This window comes from Herpailurus yagouaroundi, unplaced genomic scaffold (assembly GCF_014898765.1).
Source record: "Herpailurus yagouaroundi ecotype Mexico unplaced genomic scaffold, PumYag 183, whole genome shotgun sequence".
NCBI lineage: Eukaryota > Metazoa > Chordata > Mammalia > Carnivora > Felidae > Herpailurus > Herpailurus yagouaroundi.
In genome coordinates, this window is record NW_024412414.1 from 17966853 (window position 1) to 17990671 (window position 23819).

General features: G+C 43.2%; 1 protein-coding gene across 6 annotated transcripts in view; it reads left to right on the forward strand.

The window, feature by feature from the left end:
* The window catches only part of FOXP1 (forkhead box P1), a 512105-nt gene that overhangs the window by 314915 nt on the left and 173371 nt on the right, over positions 1 to 23819 (forward strand). Inside the window, exon 1 of one of the 6 annotated variants that reach the window (XM_040492174.1) lies at positions 19822 to 20021. The exons of 4 other annotated variants lie outside the window; for them this stretch is intronic. In XM_040492174.1, coding sequence (XP_040348108.1) covers positions 19986 to 20021 — 36 coding nt within the window. In that variant the 5' untranslated portion in view covers positions 19822 to 19985. Of the gene's footprint in view, positions 1 to 19821; positions 20022 to 21268; positions 21638 to 23819 lie in introns of those variants that run through there. One more of the 6 variants, XM_040492173.1, reaches the window with a different exon arrangement.

Sequence of the window (23819 nt, forward strand, 5' to 3'; positions counted from 1 at the left end):
AGATCATGATCTCAGAGTTTGTGAGCTTGAGGCCTGCACTGGGCTCCTTGCTGACAGTGCAGAGCCTGCTTGGGATTCTCTCTCTCTCTCTCTCTCTCTCTCTCTCTCTCTCTCTCCCCCTCTGTCTCTGCCCATCCCTCACTCTCTCAAAATTAATAAGTGAACTTAAAAGAAAATAATATCCTGGGAGATTCAGGGACCCTGCTCTAGGACTGTTTTGCCAACAGTTCTCTTTTTGGTTATCGCCCAGGTCTATGGGCCTCAAATTTCTTGTCTGTAAAATAGGCCAGTGGAAAAAGGTTGGTCCTTGGAGCAGCAGGCCGTCTAGGGGGCCTGCTGCTTCTAAATGGCGTCATTCTCCTGGCCAGCTTGTTGTGCAAGGTGTGACCAAGATAATTGAATCCATTTCATGAGCTCTGTGCAAAATGAAAAGACTTTATAGACACGCACATCATATTGGAAATAGCCGCAGAAATTTATTTTGCCCAGTGACTGGACTGGATTTTCTGTCTGTACCATGCAGAGGTGGCTATCTCCCTTACCCTTGTACTTTTCCCTCCTGTGTTCTTCTCATGTGGTAATTTTCATAGCCTCCTTGATACAAATAGGAGAGGGGACAAACTTAGTGGCCTTTGGGTCTTGGGGTGGGTAGACAGAGATGCGTAAAAGCAAAATCTCCCTGTCCTGTCTCATACTCACAGATCCTCCCTCCACCCAACCTTGCTCCCACCTTGAACTAGGCAACCTTCCTTTGATGTTATGAGTCCCCAAGCCTGTATACTAATCACTGCCCCTTTAACTTACAGAGATGAAGAGTCCACCTCTTGACAAAAGCAAGGCAATCCAAGGTAGTATTCACAGCAGCCGCTCACAGCTCGTACTTTGCAAGGGCTTGGAGGTATTACTTATTCCCCCAACAGGTTTGCACCCTAAGTAGTCCTATTTGCATCTGGCCCTTGAGGAGCCGGAGACTGGAATAAGTTACATAACTTGCCTGGACGCAGTAACAAGTGGCCGAGCAGGGATGTGAACCCACGTGTGGTACGTGCCAAAGTCTGTGCTCCTAGCTGGCAGGGTACACAGCTGGGACACTGTCAGTTATTTTAAACCGTGGAGCCCACTCTTGACCTCCATCATGCCTTTGTTCTTTTTTTCTCTCTCCAAATCCCAAACAGTTAAGAGGCCGGGGTAACTCCCACAAGCTGAGGTTATAAAGAAGGAAGCAATGTACCTAGCTTCAGAGGGCCAATATCCTAGCATATACAAAAAGACACAAAAGGGGCCACATGAGAGTCCACACCACCATGCCAGATTCTCAGCTTTGAGCTGGAAGAAAACTATATTACAAATACTTCTGATGTGTTTGTGGTTAAGAGTCATAACTGGAGACGATGCCTGTGACCGTTCTTCACTTGAGTGTAAACGTAACTCATTAATTTAAATTGTAGTGCTTTTTAAACGAAGAGGGGAAACTATAATAATAACAAGTAACGGTCTTTGTAGAGAATGTAAAAAGATGTTAGAGATTTGTGCTTAGGGAAGTTGGAGAATGTACTTATAGTTAAGTATTAATTTTCACTAACAGATCACAAAGGTCTCGATGAGTAAGATACGTATCGAGTTTCAGGGTTGTTGTATTTTTTTTTCTGCTCCTGCCAGACTGTCTGAAACTTATCTCCAGTATCATGGTAAAAAGAGAAGTGGCGGGTAGACACAAAAATGTAATAGATATATTTTAGGGATAGAATATGAACTGCCTTTCTAAATGCATATCACAAGGAGAATTTATTCCATTTGAGTAGGTTTAATGATATAATTTTACCACATTAAATCATAATTGCTCTTTAAAAGAAAATAGAGACGCATGCAATGCCACTGCCGGGCTGTCCCAATCTATCCAAATAGCATCCTCCCTGTACTTGTTGATTTCACCCTCATCCTTCCCTCCCTCCCTCCCTCTCTCTCTCTCTCTCTCTCTCTCTCTCTCACACACACACACACACACACACACACACACACACGCACACACACACGCACACACCAGACCCCATTTGTAGCTCGCCTTTGGAAATCCGGGTGGGGGCAGGGAGAGAGGAAAAATAGTCTGAGAAATAAGAGAATCCACATCCAAGCGCTTAACTATGGCTTTGGCGAAACCATTTCCTGCTATCAGGCTGCAACGTAAAGCTTCCAAAAAGGTGACACTTCTGACTGTCTAGAACCAAATTGTTTAAAACAGTTAAATCCTGTTTCAAGATGATTGAGATAAGCTGGATTACTTAGGGACTAAGTAACTTCCAATGTTATGGATATTGATAATCATTTTAGTGGATAGATACTAACGACTGACTGCTTTTGTAGTTCAATGATCCCCAGTCCCATCGCATTCACTTCTTCTAGCTGGAAAAAGGAACTGGACAAGGGGGGTGGCGGTGGAGTCTGAGGACACGGCAGTGGTTATATATGTGGATGAACGCCGAGTTAAGAGTTTCAGTAATATTTTAGTAGGATCTGATTTTATATCGTGAACTGAATTAGATGGAGGCATATTTTATCTCTGAGTTTATCACCTGTACCTGAGAGTATGAACTTCCATGTCTTTATTTTTATTATTATTTTTTTAAGTAAGCCCTACACCCAACGTGGTGCTTGAACTCAGGACCCTGAGATCGAGAGTCACATGCGTTACCAACTGAGCCAGCCAGACACCCCCTTTCATATCTTTATTTTAAATAACACACAAAATAATACTCAGCCTATCCAGGTGATAAAAGGTATAATGTAGTTTTTAAAAAAATTTATTATCTTTTAAAAATATAATACTTAATACATAAAAAAGAATATGCCGTATTTCATCAAATCTTTTGGACCTTTATTTTATATGCCAGGAATAAAGTGAAAATGCAGCCAAGTCAACGAATCCATAATGCTTTCCTATCTCATCTCTGTTACAAGGCATCCCAGTGTTGGAGATGGTAAAATAAAAATAAATAAAAAAAAAAGCAGTGTACCTTAGGAGCCATTAAATATGGTACACAGCATACTTAGTAAGTTACAAAACAATATAATAGGCATTCGTGAACACCCTCAGACCCAATCAATACAAGAATTGACCCATTACTTATAACTTACATTTTCTCCCGTACCCTACACAGGGTGGGCAATCCTCCTCCCACAGGTTATGTTCATTATTGCTTTGCTTTCTTTCTTTTTTTTTTTTTTTTTTTTTTTTATTTTTGGGACAGAGAGAGACAGAGCATGAACGGGGGAGGGGCAGAGAGAGAGGGAGACACAGAATCGGAAACAGGCTCCAGGCTCCGAGCCACCAGCCCAGAGCCTGACGCGGGGCTCGAACTCACGGACCGCGAGATCGTGACCTGGCTGAAGTCGGACGCTTAACCGACTGCGCCACCCAGGCGCCTCTTTTTGTTTTTTTTTTTAATTTTGTTAATGTTTATTTATTTTTGAGAGAGAGAAAAAGAGAGCGCAAGCAGGGAAGGGGCAGAGAGAGAGACAGAGTGTAAGCAAGGGAGGGGCAGAGAGAGAGAGAGGGAGACACAGAATCTGAAGCAGGCTGCAGGCTCTGAGCTGTCAGCAGAGAGCCCGGCGCGGGGCTCGAACCCACGAACTGTGAGATCAAGACCTGAGCCAGAAGTCGGACGCTTAACTGACTGAACCACCCAGGCGCCCCGTTATTGCTTTGCTTTTTAAGCATATTTCAGTTCTCCTGTTCATTAAACTCTAAATTCTGCAAAAGTGAGGCCGTTTCTGTTCTCACCTCTGTCATCTTGAGTGCTTGACAAGGAGCCTGGCCTAATAAACGTTGATTGGCTCTTACTGATAAACTGTATAAGCAGATTTGTCAGAGGCATATCCAGATTGTCTCTCCCCTTCGAAGTGTGGTTTAAGCACCGTTTCCTCCAGGAAATCTCAGACAGCTTGAACTAGAAATGATCTTGCCTCCCTTTTGAACTCTCTCAGGGACTTACTTTTACTCCCCGTGCTATGTATATACCCACTTCCCCTTTCAGTTATGGCTGTTGAAACATTCCTGCCTTCCTGCTACACTGGCCATTGCAGAATCCCTGCCCACTGTAGCTTGGTGCCTGACATGAGATAAACACCGTATATTACGTTATGGCTGGCACTTCACGTGTATTCTACCAAATTGACCTATGTGAGGTTGGCGCTATGACTGTTCCCATTTAACAGATGAGAAAGTGGAGGCATGTGTTCCTTGTTGCTTAGGCAATAAATGTATGTCAGATGAGGGAAGATGGCAGTGTATCTAAATTATTTTGCCAGAGCATCCTTCAGTTTTTCTCCGGAGTTCAAGGCTTTATGCTTATCCACGGGCATGTGGTTCAGAAGTAAATGAGGGAAAAAGCCCAAATGAATGAAATAGATAACAAGTTTTCCCTAAGAGTGAGGTTAGCAACCTTTTTTAAAAAATTATTTAAGAAGCATCTGTAGTTTCTTTCACATTTTCCCTAATTTCCCTAATTTTCTGTTGGGTTTATTTTATTTCCTTATTGATTTATAAGAGATTAATTTTTGGGGGCGCCTGGGTGGCTCAGTCGGTTAAGCGTCCGACTTCAGCTCAGGTCACAATCTCGCAGTCGGTGAGTTCGAGCCCCGCGTCGGGCTCTGGGCTGATGGCTCAGAGCCTGGAGCCTGCTTCCGGTTCTGTGTCTCCCTCTCTCTCTGCCCCTCCCCCGTTCATGCTCTGTCTCTCTCTGTCTCAAAAATAAATAAACGGTAAAAAAATTTTTTTTTAAAAGATTAATTTTTTTAATGTTTTTTTATGTTTGAGAGGGGGGAGGGGCAGAGAGAGGGAGACAGAGGATCCCAAGCGGGCTCTGCGCTGAGGACAAAGAGCCCCATGTGGGGCTCGAACTCGTGAACCATGAGATCATACCCTGAGCTGAAGTCAGACGTTTAACCAACTGAGCCACCCAGGCATCCCTAAGAGATTCTTACGTACTATAAGAACTAGATTTTTTTCTTAGGTTGATGACATACAAGTATTTATGCAGTATTTCAGCGATATTTTGAATTTGCTCTACCCTTTCACCCATATTCAGTTTTTAAAATGAAATTTTTGATGTTTCTTTATTTTTGAGAGAGAGAGAGAGAGAGAGAGACTGTGTGTGAGTGGGGGAGGGGCAGAGAGAGGGAGACACAGAATCCAAAGCAGGCTCCAGGCTCTGAGCTGTCAGCCCAGAGCCCAATGCAGGACTCAAACTCATGAACCTGGAGATCATGACCTGAGCCAAAGCCAGAGGCTTAACCAACTGAGCCACCCAGGCATCCCATCATATTCAATTTTAATATGATTTTATTTATCAATTGTTTCTTTATAGTTCTTGAGCTTTTTGTTATACTCAGATAACTCCTCCCTCTAAGATGAAGAACATTTCCATTTTTTCTTTTAAAAATATTTTTTTTACATAAATGCAGGTAAGGCTAGGATCTTAAAGGAACCTCCCTACTTTGGCACACTTACTCATTCCTTTGCTTAACCAACACATTTACTTAACCCCTATGGTATATAGAGATCTCTAAGAGTAGTAGGAAATATTCCTGCTAAATATGCACTGAGAAGCCAGTGCGGTGGCACAATCCGATGCGCATTTCCAAGACATCCCTTCAGCTCATCTGCAGAGAAGAGATTTTGGTGGGGGCAAGAAGGGGGAAGCAAAGAGAGAGAGAAACCGTGCCTGCTTGGAGTAAACCCAGAATTTGGTCAGTAGATTCAGGGTTCAAATTTCCAAGTTAGAGCTTGGAAAGAGACTTCTCCAAGTTAGAAGTAGAGTGCATTTGCTGCTGCTGAAATGCTGGGGGATTCAGAAGTCCAGATTAAATGCTACTTTGAACCTGGAGCAGAGAGGGACTTTGTGTGGGGACCTTTCAAAGGAAAGCTGGACAGGTGGCAACCTTGCCTGCTTGGAGCCAGCGAGAAGAGTCGTGCTCACTGGTGATGGACCGCCCCCCATTGTTCCTCCACTGCGTTCAGACCCCCCCCCCCCCCCGCCCCCCCCCCCCCCCGGGGGGGCGCGGCCCTTGGGAAGCTCAGAGAAGTCTCCAGGCTTTTCTTGCACTTTGTCTTTCCCTTAGTATTCCAGCCAAGGTATTAACACTGTGTTCCAGCCACGTTTCCGCCTAGGAACCGCGCTATTGTTACGTACGTTCTTGTTCACAGTCCTAGTATTTATATTTTTATGCATTTTAAACTCAGAGCGTCTAAGTTTTCATGAAAATGAGACAATTAGAGTAGTTTGCAAAGCACAGTAAAGGGTTTTTTTAAGAACTGAAAGAATTTGACTACATGCAATTTATTATTATAATCCTCCCTTTCTTGAAAGTCCATGAATATTTTTTTTACTCCATCAGTGCTTTATTTTTTTGCTCTTTATATTTGAAATGATTCTTCCCCTTGACTTTCCAATCTCAGAAGACAACAGTATTTCCCTTGAAAATACAGAGGGTGAATCCACCCCGCGTGTGTGTTTTCCAAGTGTTGGTTCTCCAAGACATTCTCATGAAAAGGACTAGTATTGCCAAGTCATTTTTTAATATAAGGAGGTCCATGTTTGGGCATTGAAATTAATTTCCCTTATCTCGCCATACAAATAGCCACCCTGGCTTCTTTGATTTATTACCTGGGATGGTTCAGCAGCACTAAAAACAGGACGGGAAGACATCACCTTTACGTGGGCATCATTAGTCACGGCATTAAAAGCATCGCCCCGAATGGACTGCTTCACACAAGCTCCTGCCCGTGCCGTGAGAACACCCTGTTCTCTTCTTGTGTGCTGAAGACATTGGGCCCATCCGTGGCTTCCTAGCCACATTTTTCATTTCTTAGTAAGTTGCCCCCACCCAAAAATCCCTCCTATTTTTCCTCCCTAACGTAGTGTAAGGGAACTTTCTAAATTGCACACATAAGAAGACAAGGTCATGGCTAGAGAAAATACGTTATATATCACACCTCCAACCAAGGACTTGTATCCAAAATGTATAACGAATTCTCAAAACCCTAAGGTAAGAAGAAAAACAGTTTAAAAAGGGGCCAAAAAAAGGTGAACAGAAATTCCTCTCAAAACGAGAAACATAGGGCACAGAAAGTTGTCCCACATCCTTAGAAACGAGGAAGATGCAAATTTTAATCACTTGTGACAATGGCTAAAATGAAAAAAATACAATACCAAGTGCTGACAAGGATGTGGAACACACTAACCTGCATGCTTTGGTGATGGGAATGCAAAATGGGATAGCCATCCCGAAAAACAGTTGGTCAGCTTCTTAAAATACAAACACACACACACACACACACACACACACACACACACACACACAGTATGTGACCCAGCACTCATACTTCTGGGCATTTATCCTAGAGAAAAGAAGACATGTGTCTACAGAAAAACCTGTTTATGAATGTTCGTAGAAGCTTTATGTATAGTAGCCCCATGCTGGGGAAAACCCCCAATGTTTTTGAGTGAGTGAATGGATATACAAATGATAGTATCCCCCCCTACCGTAGGCTAATACTCAGCAACTATAGTGATGAACTATCTGTATGCCCAGCCGCTTAGAATAATCTCAGAGATATTTACTGAGTAAAAGAAGCCAGTCTCAAAAGGTTACATACTGTATGATTTCATTTGTATGGCATTTTTGAAAAGACAGAACTGCAGTGATGGAGAATAGATCCGTGTTTGCCAGGAATTAGGGCTGGAGGACGAGGGTATGACTATGAAGGGATAGTTTAAGGGAGTCTGGGGGCTCCTGGAGCTATTCCATATCCTGATCATGGTGGGGGTTATGTGAATTTATACACGCATTAAAATTCATAGTTCTACATACCTGAAGAGTCAATTTTACACTTTAGTAAATTAAAAAATAGTAATAATAAACCCTAAGCTCAAACTTCGGCAAGATCAGCAAATCACAGCCTTTCTTTTGTGGTTCGTCCAGCTCCTTCTTGGCTTTCTGGCCCCTCCTGGGAGGTTCCAAACAAACACTCCATGGTCGTGTTTGTATTTCTGCCTGGAGGCACACTCTTCTCTCTGCCCAGAATCCCCGTCTTCTCCCCCACTTTTCTATGCACCCACCCCTTCTGACTGATAGGCATCCTTCGCTGCTCAGGTATGGGGACGCCGGCGCCTCCCCTCGGTTAGCTGCCTCCGCACCCCCCCCCGGGGCGGGGGGGCCCCCCCCCCCCCCCCCCCCTGCTGGTGCTCACGGAGCTGCTCCAGATACCTGCCTTATTGCTCTGCCTCGCCCACTGCATCGTAAGGTCCCGGAGAGCCGTCTTCACTGCTCACTTCCCAGCCCTGATAGAAAGGCCATGAGGAGTTCAGTACGTGAGCCAGTGGAGATGAGAAGGAAGCCGTGTGCACTGCACTTGGAATCAGCCTTTGTTTTGCTCTACTGCTGCCGCCTTTTCCTGGCCGCTCTTGTCTCTGACCCCCTCGCTGAAATTCCTTACCTCCCCTTGCCCTTTCAGCAGGGGAACCCTCTCTTCTGGCTTCCCCAAAACTGCTTGTTAAAAAGCAATAAATCACGGTTTTAAGTCCTTGAGAGTCTTTTTTTTTTTTTTTTTTCCCCTTTGAGCAAACATAAAATAATGCAGCAAAATCATGACCGGAGAGGTTTTCTTGCTTTCTCTTCAGACATTAGATGGGTTTTATAGTGTCCTGTGAAAAGTCATTCATGGTAAAATCCTTACTGTGGATATATTTTTACATGTTTACGGAGCCCCATCTTCCAAATTCTTCCTAATTCTCTGGGCGAGAAAATTCTTCCAAATTCTCTGGGAAAAAAAATACCAGGTCCCGTTTTGGAATCTATAGCAGCAGTGGTGGTAGTAGTCATAATAATAATAATAATAACAACAACAACAACAACAACAACAGCACGTCTGTGGCGCTTACTCGGGTCAGGGTCTGTCTTCAAAGCACTTTCTGTGTGTAATTCACTCCCCACGGCGACACTAGGAGTGGAGCTACTATTATTCTACTTCCCGCCTTTAAAAAAACAACAGAGTGGTGAAATCAAGGTCAAGAGTGGAGTTAGGATTTGAACCGAGGCCATTTGGCTCCACCTTCCAAATGGCTACGGGTCCAATGGTGGAGGGAAGATGGGAGCCATGGTTTTCCTCACCGGGGACTCACGCTAACTTCTGCACCTCTCCCCCGGAAGGCGTCTCCCGTCCTTTGCCTAGACTGCCAAGAAGCTCCAAGATGGTTTAGGATCCACTTTTTCTTTTACAGCCAAGGATGATTCCGTATTTGTGTCTTGATCAGCATTTGCCCAGGTAATGGGAAAAATTGAAGAAAGGAAGGGAAAACTCAGAAATCAGAATGGCTCAGCAACGAAGCCGTACAAACAGTAAAAACTCAGATTGTGTCCTACGACTTCCAAAGTGTTTTTGCCCGTGTGTTCTCCCTAGGATGCCCCTCATCACTCTTCATTGTTACCGTCTCCTCCTTACAGGTGAGGAAAGTGAGGCTGGAGAGAGTTGAGTGGCCTGTACCAGGTCGCCATATTGGTCTCTGGGGAACTAGAATGCATGCTCAATCTTTCCCTTCTCTTCCCCTCCACCCCTCCTGCCTGCCTCCCTCCCAGTAAGTTCTTCCATCAACTTTAGACACAGGCAGTGTGATTTCATCTTTTTTCCACGTGTGTTAGATTTCTTCGTCACATAACAAATTGCCATAAACTTAGTAGCTAAAACACCTGTTAGCCCACAGTTATGTGGGTCAGAAGCCCAGGCTCAGAGTTCCTGGGTTCCCTGCCCAGAGTTCCAGAAGGTTCAGTGTCGAAGGTGTTACCTGGATGGAGTTCCTGTCCAGAGACTCTGGGAAAGATTCTTTCTGTAAGCTCATTCGGGTTTGGTAAAATTTGCTTCATGGTGGTTGTAGGACCGAGGTCCTCATTTCCTTGCTGGTTGTCACCTGGAGGCCACTCTCAGCTTCTAGAGGCGGCCCATGTTTCTTGCCCAGTGGCCTCCTCCACCTGAGGCCAGGCGTGGTGCATCAAAACTTTCTCGTGCTTTGAGACTCTCTCCCTCTCTGGTTGCTAAACACCAGTATAAACTCCAAAATGTAAACCCCGTGTGATTTTTTTTTTTCAGGCCTGTTTAGATTATCTCCCTCTTCTAAGGTCAGCTGATCTGGGACGTTAATTACAGCCATAAAATCCTGCAAATCACCGTCTTGACCACATTTTGAGGGAATATCTGGAACGAGGGGTAGGGAGGTAGGACATCATCTTAGCATTGTGCCTGCCACCAAAGCATTGCAGCATTTCAAAAGAAACGGGGACCGAGTCTAAGGTATTTATTTTTCTGTAGAAATTACATAAATTCCTTTATGCTTTTCGAGTTTTTTGCCACCACAGTGCATTTTATGTTTCAGGCCATTTGATTGAAAGCATATTTGCAATCTGTACACATCTTTTGCCTTAAAAGGATTGAAAAAGAAAAAAAAAATCTTTTTCAAAAGGACTGAACAGACAGTATTATTGAACACAGTTCAATATAAGCCGAGTTATCTATCACCAACTATTCATAAGTTCATCTTTTGGCATGTTTCAACCTATAATTTTTCAGCTCCAATGGTCCATCTCCTTGAACCTCTTCTCTCTGCTCCTTGGCTGTTTGATTCCTTCTCTGCTTGGGACTCTCATCTTAAATATCACCTTCTCATGGACCGTCTTCACAGTCTTATCTCGAGTAGGTTAGAAAAGACAAGTACATGAAACTGTGCTTTTGTTAAGGATTCCTCTGTTGTGGCTTTCTTTTTTTTTTTTTTTTTTTTTTTCCCTTTTTGTTATTTATTTATTTTGTGTGTGAGAGAGAGAGAGTACGTAAGCAGGGGAGGGGCAGAGAGATGGGGGGAGACACAGAGTCCAAGGCAGGCTTCAGGCTCTGAGCTGTCAGTACAGAGCCCGACACGGGATTTAAACTCACAAACCACGAGATCATGACCTGAGCCAAAGTCAGACACCCGACTGAGCCACCCAGGCACTCCTGTTGTGGCTTTCTATTTCTGGATTTGTGGGTTGCCAGTGTCTTATCTCTTAATTTCTGTTCGACGCTAAGCCTTTGGAAGGGGCACCTTCATAGGCCCAGTGTCTAGACTGTGCTTGGTACAGAGTATGCATCAAAAATTATGTTTATTTGATGTGTAAATAGAAGGTGTGGCCTGGTACTTGGAGAAGGGTAACTTTAACATTCATATTGAGAGGTTGCTAGAGTAGTGAACCAAGTCTGTCACAAAGTCACTTGGTAAAGCATTTATGGCGTGAAAAGCACCCGATTGACAGTCATAAAGCTCTTGAAAGAAAGAGAGGAGACTCTACAAATGGTAGAGTCAAAGTGGAACGATTTCCACATTCTCTTTTGAAGCATGCGATGCCACTCGGTGAGAGGTGGGTGCTGAGTCTTTAGGTCATGGACCATCTGATATTTGGATCAGGTCTTCCTGCAAATTCTTGTTGCCCCAAGATAGGAGCCTCTTGGCCCCCAGCCCTCCTCTGAACACTTCCTCTCTGACTTCTCCTCAGCTTCACCTCCATCCCTAAGCAGTCGTACACCCACTTTAGAAAATGTTTCTCCTTGGGCAAATTCGACAACCTCCCTGAGCCTTGTTTTCCTCCTCCATAACATGGTTATGGCCACTCCCACCTTGCATGATCATTAGAAGGATGGAAGGCGGGGCGCCTGGGTGGCGCAGTCGGTTGAGCGTCCGACTTCAGCCAGGTCACGCTCTCGCGGTCCGTGAGTTCGAGCCCCGCGTCGGGCTCTGGGCTGATGGCTCGGAGCCTGGAGCCTGTTTCCGATGCTGTGTCTCCCTCTCTCTCTGCCCCTCCCCCGTTCATGCTCTGTCTCTCTCTGTCCCAAAAATAAATAAACGTTGGAAAAAAAAATTAAAAAAAAAAAAAAAGGATGGAAGGGTAGTGAGTGCAAATGCCTGGTACCCCCTGAGGTGGATAAATGCCATTTCAGTTGTTACTAGACTCCAGCATGTTCTGCGGATCTGATGTGGACTCGAAATGCTCATCTTCATGACAACTGGTGTTTGGAAATCATTCAAAAAGAAGGTTATAGTAAATTTTAGGATTATCAGAGATAATATCCTATTTAATTGATTTTTATCATCATTATACTAAAGACTACCTAGTTTCAAATCTATAGATTACAATAAATGCATTTCACCTACAACTATCCAGAGCACAATTTGCCTTCTTTTGTTTTTTTTCTTTTCTAATGATTCAGAAGGCACTTCAGAGCCTTGTAGTGCCTCTGGGTTTTTATTATGAATTCCCGTTAGCATTTTATTATAGTTGTTTAGAAGTGTTGGTTGCTCTCAAGTTCTAGAAAGCAGCTTCTAGGTAGAAGTTCACCTTTTCTCATTCCTTAACACATGATCTACAGGTTGTTTCTTTCCATAAACACAGACGACCCCCCCCCCCCCGCCCCGCCTTCCCTGGATGCTTGCCTTCTTGGTGGTGAGGACTGTCCTGCTGTGTGGTTTGTGCTAGGAAGTCATACAACCAGAGAAGTCACATCCCTGGAGCCAAGAGCAACAGTCAGTGGGCTTCGAGGAGTGCATTTGCCATAAAGTACCGTAAGTTGTTCAGAATCGGGCAAGCTGTTATCACATTTCCGAGGAGACCGTTTTAGAGAACAACAAGGGCAGGGTAGATCAATTTACATCTCTTTTTCTTCTGTCACTGGAAAAGAACATATTTGATGAATTCTCAAGGCAGGTTAAATAGTAACAGCAAATGTGGGGAGGGAACAATTGAGGCAGCTTCTGCTGTATTCATTATGGGGAACATTTGTACCCTCAAAGCTGCGTTCTGATCTTTGTATTTATTTTGCCTGCCTTTCCTCCACTGAGTGTGATCTAGAGAAGTCAAGGCATTGCGTGACAGAAGCGTCAGAAAACTGTATTTCTGAATCAATTCCTGCAGTGAGCATCCAGAACACCCTGCCCCTAATTAGCTGGGAGAGCTTGGACCGTTGATGCAATATCTCTGCCTTAACTCGCCATTCCTTCTCCTGTAAAATGGGGCTATTCCTTTCCTATCAGAGGGCTGTGATAATAAAAGGCCATGTCGTGTTGGTGTGAAAAAAAAATTTTTTTTTAAACACCATGCAAATGTTTTCAGTTTTATTTTAACTCAAATCAACATGCAAAATCAAGATGCCACCGTGGTCAAAGTTGTAGGCATCGGTTCATCATGTTTCTGGGTGAAGTACGTGAAAGTGATTATAGGTAATAAATATCTTTTTTTTTTTAAACTTATTGCAGAGGCAGTTTTTCCACCGTTAATGAGGGTAATTTGACTTGGTTGAAGGATTGCAGTTCTTAAGAATTAATGCAGTAATCCAATTCAAAGATTTAAAGAGATCTAAGATTTTTCACAGATCGTGTGCAGTGAATGTGCTCCTATCACATAGCAGCTAATGGACTTGAACGCCAGTCTGTCATTTACTGTTCCCTCCCTGCACAGCAGCTTTGCCCTTGGTAGTGAGTATACTTTCCAAGCATTGCAGGTTATTTAGAAGTGTGGTACATTTGTAACACTTTTGAGAGATAGTATCCTATTTCCCACAGCCCCTAATTACTATAAAAACTGGGGTTATCTTTCTTAATTACACGTTTGAATCCTAATCTGCTAAGGTCTGAGGAATATCAGGCTCAGAGTAGCTGCCTTCCTGCCTTTTTTTTTTTTTTTTTTTTGAGGAGGGCTTTTTCTTTTTTTTTTAAATGTATTTTCAAGAAGGAATTCATGTATCATTGTATTCATACGTATAGGTTAATTCACGTGAATACAAAGGTTACATGCGCGGTATTCATAACTTTCCATTTTTGATAATGATGTATTATTCACAGCTAACAATATTTTGTAAAGCCTTATTTGTAAAGGATGTTGGAAATGCTCTTATTTCCCGATTCCATTATGTTCCCAAATATTAAAAATCCCATTTTGAAGCAATTAGAAGCATTCACTTCCCTTTCCACGTGTGCTCTGCAGACAGCGTCACCATACTGTGCACACAGGAACCTTTGTTCCTTAATTAGAAAAAGGACTAGAGCTCATTAATTGTGGTTCCAAGTGATGTCTGCTCGAACGTCGAGGCAATCATACGTGGCAAGGAAAGACCGGGCCCAAATCTGGGAGGCTCTCAGCTCTCGGGCAGTTCTCAGAACTGTTAAGAGATAAATAAACAGCCAAGGGTCCTTGGAGGGCTGTCCTCCTATCCTGGGCTGTCCCTAAGGCCTGGCCAGCTGCTCATTAGTTTTAAAGCCATGGAGATTTCTGTGCTCACAGGAGGAGGAGAGGGGAGAAGGGACCATTTGTATAGAAATCTAGACCTTTGCCTCTGTCCAAGGCCTATCACCTTAAGACAAAGACAGGTCAAGGTCAGGAATCTCTTGGGTTTTTGTTTGGGGATTTTTTTTTTTTTTTTTTTAATGTTAGTGGACCCTATCTAGATGCATTTAGATGTTATCGAAAGCGAGTAAATTGCTGGCCAACTGATAGAAGACAGTTATGTTTTATAGGCTGATTTTCACTGCTGGCTTCAAAACATCGGAGGAATTGCAAGAGTTTTGAAAGCTAAAACTCCCAAACTGAATTGGCAAAGCCTTAGGCCCACATCAGTCGTCAGCAAAGAGCCCTCATTTCCACAACAACTACAGGCATTTCTGCAGCCTCCAGGAAGCTTCCTGCATTGAAACGTTCCCAGAACATCTTAATAGTGCCAATGGTGGACTCATCTCACTGGTCCAGGTGGAGGTTCCAGAAAGCAGGGAAGGGGACAGCCTCGGTGAAGATCTGGGAATGCACGAGCCATGTCTTCCTGTGGCTTGGCTGGGCTAGCAGGGGAATACTGAAATAAAGGGTAGGAAGAATCAAGCAACCTGTCAGTTTGAAAGCCGGAGAATGGAAAGCAGAGCAGTCAGTTTGAGGGTCAGTTCACTTGTCTTTGGAAAGGTTTCTGTTCTTCAGTCACATCCACCCTCTGGAAGGACAGGAACTCAGGACCCACGAGGCTAGTCTGCGGTCCTCCCGTGCCATGCCACCTGTCAACTCCTTCCTCCATTCTTGACTTCTCTTTCTATCCTGCCAAGGGATAAATTGCCTTACCCCCACTGGTGCTAATGGAAGACGTTATTCACAAAAGGGAGTGCTTCATAAAGGTAGCAGAGATCTGGCAGGTGGAGGCCCAGCACCCTTTCCCCTGTGCTGATAGTGGTCAAAAGAGGTGAACACGGAAACAACTAGTATTTCCCTAAAATGTTCTGCCATGTAAAGAGACATGTCTAGCTAGCATTTTATATATATATATATATATATATATATATATATATATATATATTTCCCCCACCAGTAATTTTTTTTTATGTTGCATTTCTCAGGGAAAGAAAAAAAATAGATTTTAAAATGTAAAAACCTGTTCTTCAATTGAGTATGCAAAAATCTCATTGCAGTATTTATTCCAAACCTGCTCTCATAATGTTCAGTCAAGGAGAAAACAGCAAAAAACAGTTGTTGATGGACTTAGCACAGAACTGGATTAAATAAGCATTAGTCTACTGAAGCTGATTACAGGAATATGAAAATGCAGTATCTTAATGGTACATATTTTTATGTGGCAGCTCAGTTGCCTTTCATTTTGCAGCTAATATGTCTATTCTTATGAGTCATTTACTTCTTTAATTACCTTTTGCAGGCAAGGCACCATGGTATATTAATGTGAATGATTTTTACTGCCAGTTTATCATACAATGCCCCAGAAGTTGAAAGGCGTAATTGACTTAGAAGAACAGCTCATGAAGGAAACAATATTTAGTTGACAGTTTTGCTTGTACTCTCTGTTGACGTTTATGAGTTTACACTATGCTAAAGGAGTAATAAACACAATTTTCTTTCAATAACAGGAAAGGGTAGCTCCTAAAATACGTTTGTGGAAAGCACATTTGTTCATTTCTTGAATAATATGAAAATAACACATTTCTAGTGATAAGACCTCTCAGATTGCCAATTGAATTAAACCTTTGAAGGTGCATTTATAACCTGTCTCGGAGCATTAGGAGATATTAGGGTTCGTGCGACTGAATCGATTTAATGAATATTTAAATTATATACAGATTTGGATAAATCATATTTAAATCTAGGTGTTAGGGGTGAGGCTGTTGGGTCTTGTCCGCCCGATTTCCGGAGGGAGGAGAGACAGGAAGGGAGCTTGGGAATGGTCTGAAGGGAGATTTTCTTTCTCCGAAGGGAGGGGAAGTCTGACAGTGTATTTTGGGAAAATAAAAAAGAAGGCAAGGCACAGTCAGTACAACTCCTTATAAGGTCTGGTCTTTGAACAGTTAAAATCAATAGTAGGGAGGGTCCCTGCCCTTCTGGTGTCTGGTTGGTCCCTTGAGTTGACTTGGGCAGTTAGCAAGTGCCAGTTTGTTTCAGCCATCACTTCCATGGTCCCCTTGGCCCTAAGCGGGCTCACCGGCTCTGGGCAGGCCCAGCTTTGGCACATCGGTTTAGAGGGAGTTAAACTTTTCACAGTTTTCTGGATTGTTTGCAGTTCAGTCCTGTGCAGCATAATGAAAGTTTTCTAGCCATCTGTTGTTAAGCTGGCGGTGAGCAAGGCCAGTATATCCAAACAAAGTTCTGGCCTGCTGTAAACTGAACCTGTCAGTTTAGCATAGCTTTGCTGACCCCTCCAAGGAACAGGGCAGCCCTTGGTACCAGGCACTCACTGCAGAGAGCTTTCAAAGGGGAACTAGTTCGGGGGTGGGGAGTGGGGGCCTGTTTACTTTTCCCTCAGTGTTCCTCTCACTGGATTGGACCAGTTTATACTTAATCTTTATGTGGATAAAGGGATACTCGTCCCCCCCCTCCGTTTTCAGAGCGGGAGGCATTGCTTCTTAATAGGGGACTGTAACTTTTAGGACAAGGTGTGAGTGTCCATAAAACAGTGTGAGGTGGCTGTGATTCGCAAGGATGTTCTGCGCGGTTATTTTTGTTTCATTATTTTGTCTTTCAGTGTTTGGGAACAAATAGTCCCAGGCAATGCAAGGTCCTGTATTTATTATTACCTTATATAACTAAAAGTGTTTCAGAGCTTTCAAGGGGCTTTCTTGCCCCTTTCCTTCTGCACTTTGCGTTTTACCAGCAGAAGTTAATACGTGGCATAATTTAGCAGATTTGACAGTGTTCCCAGCTGTGTGGGGTGTTACCTGCTTCTCTGTTCTCATTTGCAAGGTGTTATCTATTGCTTTTAATTGCCCAGCTTAACCATAAAATAATTTCATTGTTTCATGGTGTTTTTTTTCTTTCCATAGTGAATGTCTAATTCCTGCTTCCCCCTTAGCAGTGTTTCCTTGACTCTGTATGAAATATTCCTATACGTTACCTGTGTGTTTACACACACCCCCCCCCCAACATTTACCTAAGCCTCCCCCTAACCCTTGTCGGTTTCCTCTTGCTAATGACACCTTGTAGGTGCTGTTGTATTTTTATCTTGGTCTTGCTGTAGTATATTTCCTGTCCAGCATTGGTTACATTTGTGCTGTGTTAAGAGAGGGCTCTGGGGAGCCATTGTCAAACCTCTGTATCCATCTCAATTCATTAAAATATCCAGGGAGAATGGCCACTGTCATTGAGTAACTATGTCTACCACTCCCCTGGCTGCCTTAGCCCCCGAGAAGAGAAGTGGGCCCCAGTCCCACACAGCAACAAAGGGAGGAGGCACCAGAAGGATGCGTGTTTGTCTTCTGCACCAACGTGAGAGGGTTTGGGTTCAACCCTGCTTCCCAGAAGCAGAGGAACAAACCAGGAGATGCAGGGCTTCCCCTTTAAGGGACAGGGAGTGCCGTGCTGCAATGGTGAAAATATTCAATTTAAAATTTAAATGAGTGCACTTACTTGGAAATACCATACAGTCATAATCTGTTTGTAAGGTGACTGACACATAAAGTGCTTTTTTGTTTTAAGGTAAAAAAATGTATTCGGGGTAGAGTTTCGGGTGTAAATGTCAGGTGCAACGTAACGTGTACTCACTGCAAGAGTCAAGCAAATAACCTTGGCATTTAGGACACTGCCTTTTAGAACATGAAATTGTATTTTGTTGTGCGTCTTTTTTTTTTTAAGGAGGCCTACATTAAGGGGTCACCTATTAGCTATGTTTTTGCTGTCTTAAACTCAGCCCTTCTGTCTATTAAAATCAAACCACTGTGTAAACATTCCAGTGTTGTTCTTGGTCTCTACAATGGCCACGGGGATCAGGTTTCACCTGCCTGCACATCTTCAAGCAATTAGAGCAATTAGCGTGAAGCCATTTCACATTCAAGGATTCAAGGTCTATAGTGACATTCAAGTCCAGAAGTCTGAAAGGGAGAGAGGAAACGGCCTAGAGCATGGCTACTATTCCATGGCCCTGAGCAGACAATTTCTCTTTTAAAAATGGTAGCTCTTTAATGATATTATTATGAGGTTTTTAAATGACATACCAAAAGTTGTATATATCAAAAAAAAAAAAAAAAAAAAAACCACCAAACCCAACAGTCACTGAATTACACTAATGAAGGTCTTTATACATGGCAGATTTTTGAAAAAGACTCTCCACAACCATGAGATATGGAATGTTGTTCCTTGCCCCAGTGTGGTAGTGACAGCATTCTTTGTAGACGAAACTGTTTTAGAATGTACAAAGGAATTAACATTCCGGGTTGTTTTTTTTTTTTTTTTTTCATGGTAAACCTCCCTGTTTTGGGTAAATGTAGTAACTGTAGCCACACGGGATATTTAGTCCAGAGATTTTTAGAGTTAAGTATTAAAAGTGACTTTTTGGGGTGCCTGGGTGGCACAGTCGGTTAAGTGTCCGACTTCAGCCAGGTCACGATCTCGCGGTCCGTGAGTTCGAGCCCCGCGTCGGGCTCTGGGCTGATGGCTCAGAGCCTGGAGCCTGTTTCCGATTCTGTGTCTCCCTCTCTCTCTGCCCCTCCCCCGTTCATGCTCTGTCTCTCTCTGTCCCCAAAAAAATAAATAAACGTTGAAAAAAAAATTAAAAAAAAAATAAAAGTGACTTTTTTTTTTTTTTAAGGTGAGAGAGGAATAGCGGCATGACTTGAACAGAAGGAAGTGGAACAGTTTAAAGATCAGTAATCAGCTTTCCCAAGTCAGCTGTGTAGGCATGCAAGAGGGTAACTTTTAAGAACAGTTGTAGAATCCAGTAGGGTTTTGTTTTGTTTGCTTGTTTGTGTTTTTACATTTGTAACTAAGTTACCCAGGAATCTTGTTTGCATGAGGCAAGCCCTTAAACTGATTACATCTTTTTAAATAGGTTAGTGCATTTTTTTAAATCCACATTTTACTGTTGATTTATTATGCAAAAGGAGGGGGAGGGGCCAACTTTAAAGACGCAAGGGGCTGCAGGAGAAGATCGGATCCGAGGTCCCAGGAGGGCAGGTGGCCTGAGGAGGAAGGGACCCCACCACGGGCTAAGTTATCATGTGGAATTCTCTTTCCCTTTAACCTGATGCCGCCCATTCACACACAGTGTGTGTTAGCAAACAGCTCTGAGTACAGAATTGCTGGGAGTTACCTTTTCTTCAGGTGTACTGAAGAAGCTCATTTTGAGAAAAAGTAGTTGTGCGCCTCTAAGACAGATCTGGTGATAATTCCCTTCTGGAATTGCCCTAGTTGGCTTCCAAGCACTTAGGTGTGAGCACTTCTCTATCTATAGGACTGAATGCATCTATTTTTGTAACTGAGGCTGGAGCGTGTGTGCTCATTCAGTAACTAGCCATGTCAGGGAACTAGACTCTTAGAGCTCTGTAGCCCCATCTCGAACTACTTAGAGCCCTTCTCTGGCGAGATGCTCTTCCTGACCGCCCACTTGCATGGCGCCCAGGCTGTGTGTCTTTTGAAACTGCACTGCAGAGCAGATGTAGGGGATGCTAATAAATGCAGCATGCTGGACCCCGAGCAAGGTAAGGGCCTGCCTTTTCCCCCTGCCTGTTGGAAATACATGGCTAGGAAATCATTCGCAGCGCGTTTATAACGGGACCAGCTGAGTTGGATGGGAACATTTGAATTGGATACTCCACCCTTCCTAAAAGTGAAGAGGCAGGAATGGAAGTGCTGTGGGGCTCAAAAGGGAGGTGAGGCAGTAAACCAGATCTTTCCCATTTTTTTCTTTTTCCTAGCCTGGTCCTCTGTTTCTGTGATCTGCCTTTTGAACTGTTTTTGTGGCTGATCAGTTCCACCTAATATGTCTCTTGATTTCTGCTATTGTAATACTCAGGCGACATGCTGTTCTCTTCATTTTTATAAGCTTTAGATGCTTCTGCCTGTCGTATTCTGGCGGTTTATCTTCAGCGTCTGGATTTGCTTTCAGACTTGAATGTCTATCAAGCTGCCGTTGCTTTGAATGTGAGATCAAAAGAAGATGAATTCCAGTAAAAAATTTCCTTCCATGAAGAAAAGATTGGGGCCTATGTAAACATCCCACTGACAGTTCCCAATGAGTGATTTTAGCCAAGTATTAGCACCTGGATGACAGACAGTCCAGCATTCCGTGCTAAATAACAAATCAGTTGCTTCTGTGGCAGAACATTGCCACCACAGCAATACATTTTCGGAAGGAATCCTTTTCTTCCTCCTCCTCCCCTTCCCCCCTTTTTCTTTTCTTATTGAACATGGCTGTTCAGCTGCTCATCTTATTTTTTCAAGCTGACTTGTTCTGCCTTTAGCGGTTTACTTTTCTTTACAGTATCTGTCAAGTTAACTCGGGTGACGGAAGACAGGACTTTGATAATTAGTTTGGGGCGGGTTAAAGAGTGTTCGAGTAGACAAGCTAGGCATCTGGAGATACACAGGTAGTTTGGTTGATTGCGGAGAAGGAAAATGTAAGAGGAAAAGCAGCAGAAGCAAGATCAAAGGCATATCCCAGGAATGCGGGACGATATGTTCTTTAAAAATACGTGTGACAAATTCCTCTAAAGTCTGCAGAATCTGAATTTTCTTCCTTTCTTTCTTCCCTATTTTTTTTTTTTAAAGCATCCTGCCTATGTAAATGTCACCACAAAAATATCTCGAGAGCAGGTTTCCCAAAAACCCTGCCTGTGTGTATTCGTCTGCGAGAGTGAGCTGTTTGGCCAGGGCTTGGTCTGGCCGGGGCACACGTTTCTGATGCCGTGTCGCTGCTTGCAGACCTGGAGTGATTTAGATACGTGTAGCATTAATAGATTTCTTTAAGGGCTAAATGCAACTCTGAAAATTACCTGCAAGCTCCAACTGATCTTTCAACTTTGAAAGTGAAGAATTACTTGAGGAATTCTTGTGGTTTCTTTGTCATTTAGTGAGAGCCCAGCCAGCTACTGTGGAGGCAAAGCGTCCCTGAGGTTGCCTACAAAGGGCAATGTTCCAGTGTGCTTTCTCCTCAAGTGTGCTTCAGCCGCACAGCACTTCCTGTTTATTCAAACATCTTTTTTACCACTCGGCAACCCCCGCTTCACAGAAACAGCCAGAACCCATCTACAGCAAGAAGACGGAAATCCAAAGGCAGACGGTGCGAGCTCACTCCGTCAAACTCTTCATTTTCTCTGTAAGTGTCCAGAGAAAGGAAAAAAAAAAAAAAAAAAAAAAAGGAACATTTTGCTGGGTTAAACTTTTAAACTCGGGATCCGCTTCTGCGCATTCTCTGAAGGGCAAAATGAGATGTTCCACCTTGTTTACTGCTTTCTCTCTCTCTCCCCCCCCCCCCACCCCTTCTCTCTCCATCAAAAGCGGTTTTCTTTTTAGAGATTTGAGAAGACCGTTGGTTGGTTCTAACTCCTTGTGAATCCACTCTTGCTTTCAAATGGGTCTTGGGATATAATCAGCTAAGGAGGCAGCCGAGTGTCGTCAGGACAGTTTTACAGGCTTGAACGTAGATGAGAACTCTCTCTGCCGATGTGTGACTTTGTTTGGTGTTGCCTTCTTTTTCTTCCTGTTATCACGAGGGGTAAGAGAGTCCAGGGATGGTGCCTTTGTAATTCTGCCTCTGCACAATTGTCCTGTGATGTTTGCATCATGACACCGTCATCACTTGTGAATCGGTCTTGATAATATTTGTACCAATTTCATGCCAATAAAAGTCAGACTGCTGAAACAAGCATGGTCATTATCTCACTCACATTACTATTGTTTAAACGGAGTGGGCTGCCAAAGGAAAGAGAAAGCCCGGCTCACTTTCTGCGATGCTTGTTAACTTTGATGTTGGAAAGCTCTTTTCAAAATTCTCATTGTGGGTAATTAGTATGGCAGGAAAAGCCCTCGGACCTGGGCTGCTCCTTCCCGGTGTGGAAAGAGCAGTGAGATCGCTCTTTCAGTCCTTTCTGTTGAAATGAGTTTCTTAACACATGGTTTGACATTTTTTTTAAAGGGTTCCACCTTTTCCTGTCTGATGTCCTTGCCCCTTGAGCCTCCCCCACCTCCCTCCACGCCCTTCCCCCAACCCTGACCCCCAACTTCACTGTAATTGGTAAGCCAGGTGCTAATTTTTTTTTTTTTAACTATGTACCGGTCAGGGAATAGACAGGAAATGGAAAATTAGCTCTTTTGATCTTAAGGGGATTGTTATTACTCCGAACCTTGTTTGTTAGTCCCCAGACTAAATATCCTTAAATTTTATTGTCTAAAACAGCATCTGTAGAATAGAGAAAGAAATGAGCTCTCTGGTTGTCTGAACCTCTAATGGAAGAAATATTTAAATAAATAAGTGCGCCTATGTATGGCTATTGCTGTGCTGCGTTTTTTTTTTTTTTTTTCTTAATGTTCAGAAGTTGTTCTACTTTGCAAGAAAAAAATTAGGTTTGTGACTGCCTTAAGGACAATTTGTTTAACAGTAGGAGTAATTGCAGGGAGAATGGAAAGAGTGACTGTAGGTATTTACTCAGATGTCAGTGTAGGTGTGGGGGCCGAAAACTCAGTGTGGGAACAGTGGGCTGCTTTTCTTGGTATCTCAGTCTATTTGATGACCATCAAATTTCCCAGCTCGCTGGCTTTGTTTTTTCTGGATGGCATGTTTGATTATTTATCAGAAGGGGAAGGGAGTAGCTGAAGCAAATAAACATGTGACCAAGTTCTGTTTTGTTTTCCACTCAGAAAGCCATGCCCTTTAACAGATATACAGAAAATAATAAATGCATTGTTTTATGATAAAAGGAAATTATATGTGTCATTTAAAAAAAAAAAAAGGGCAAGTGTGTTAACCCTTAAGACTCAGGAGCCTTTTCGACTTCTGAGAATTTGCCAGGCATTTTACTGAGAATTAATCTATCGCGGCATATGATTTTATGGTGCAGGATTTCCCAGGATTAGCTGTTCAGCATTTAGGCTTTTCTAGATGCTTTCCTTAGTTATGCCTGCCTCAGTAGCTCCACTTTTAAGTGGGGTGTGTGTGTGTGTGTGTGTGTGTGTGTGTGTGTGTGTCTTTTAAACAGTAATACCATTTGGTCAAATCAGTAGCTATTGTACTTTTGTTGAAGGCTCTGTTCTGACTTGAGATCTAAACATGAACCGCTCAGTTGAAAGAAAGCGTACCAGAGTTTCTGTGGCTGGTGTATAGCCTACTTTATTAGAGGCCAACTTCTGCTCCTCTCTTTAAAGGTGATAGGCAGATCCTGTAATGCAAATAATGACGTGTACCTCTCTGTCCCTCAAAAAACACCTTCTAGACTTCAATATTATGCAATGCGTATAATGATCTTCAGGATTGTTACCTCACATCGAGGCCTCCAGAGACC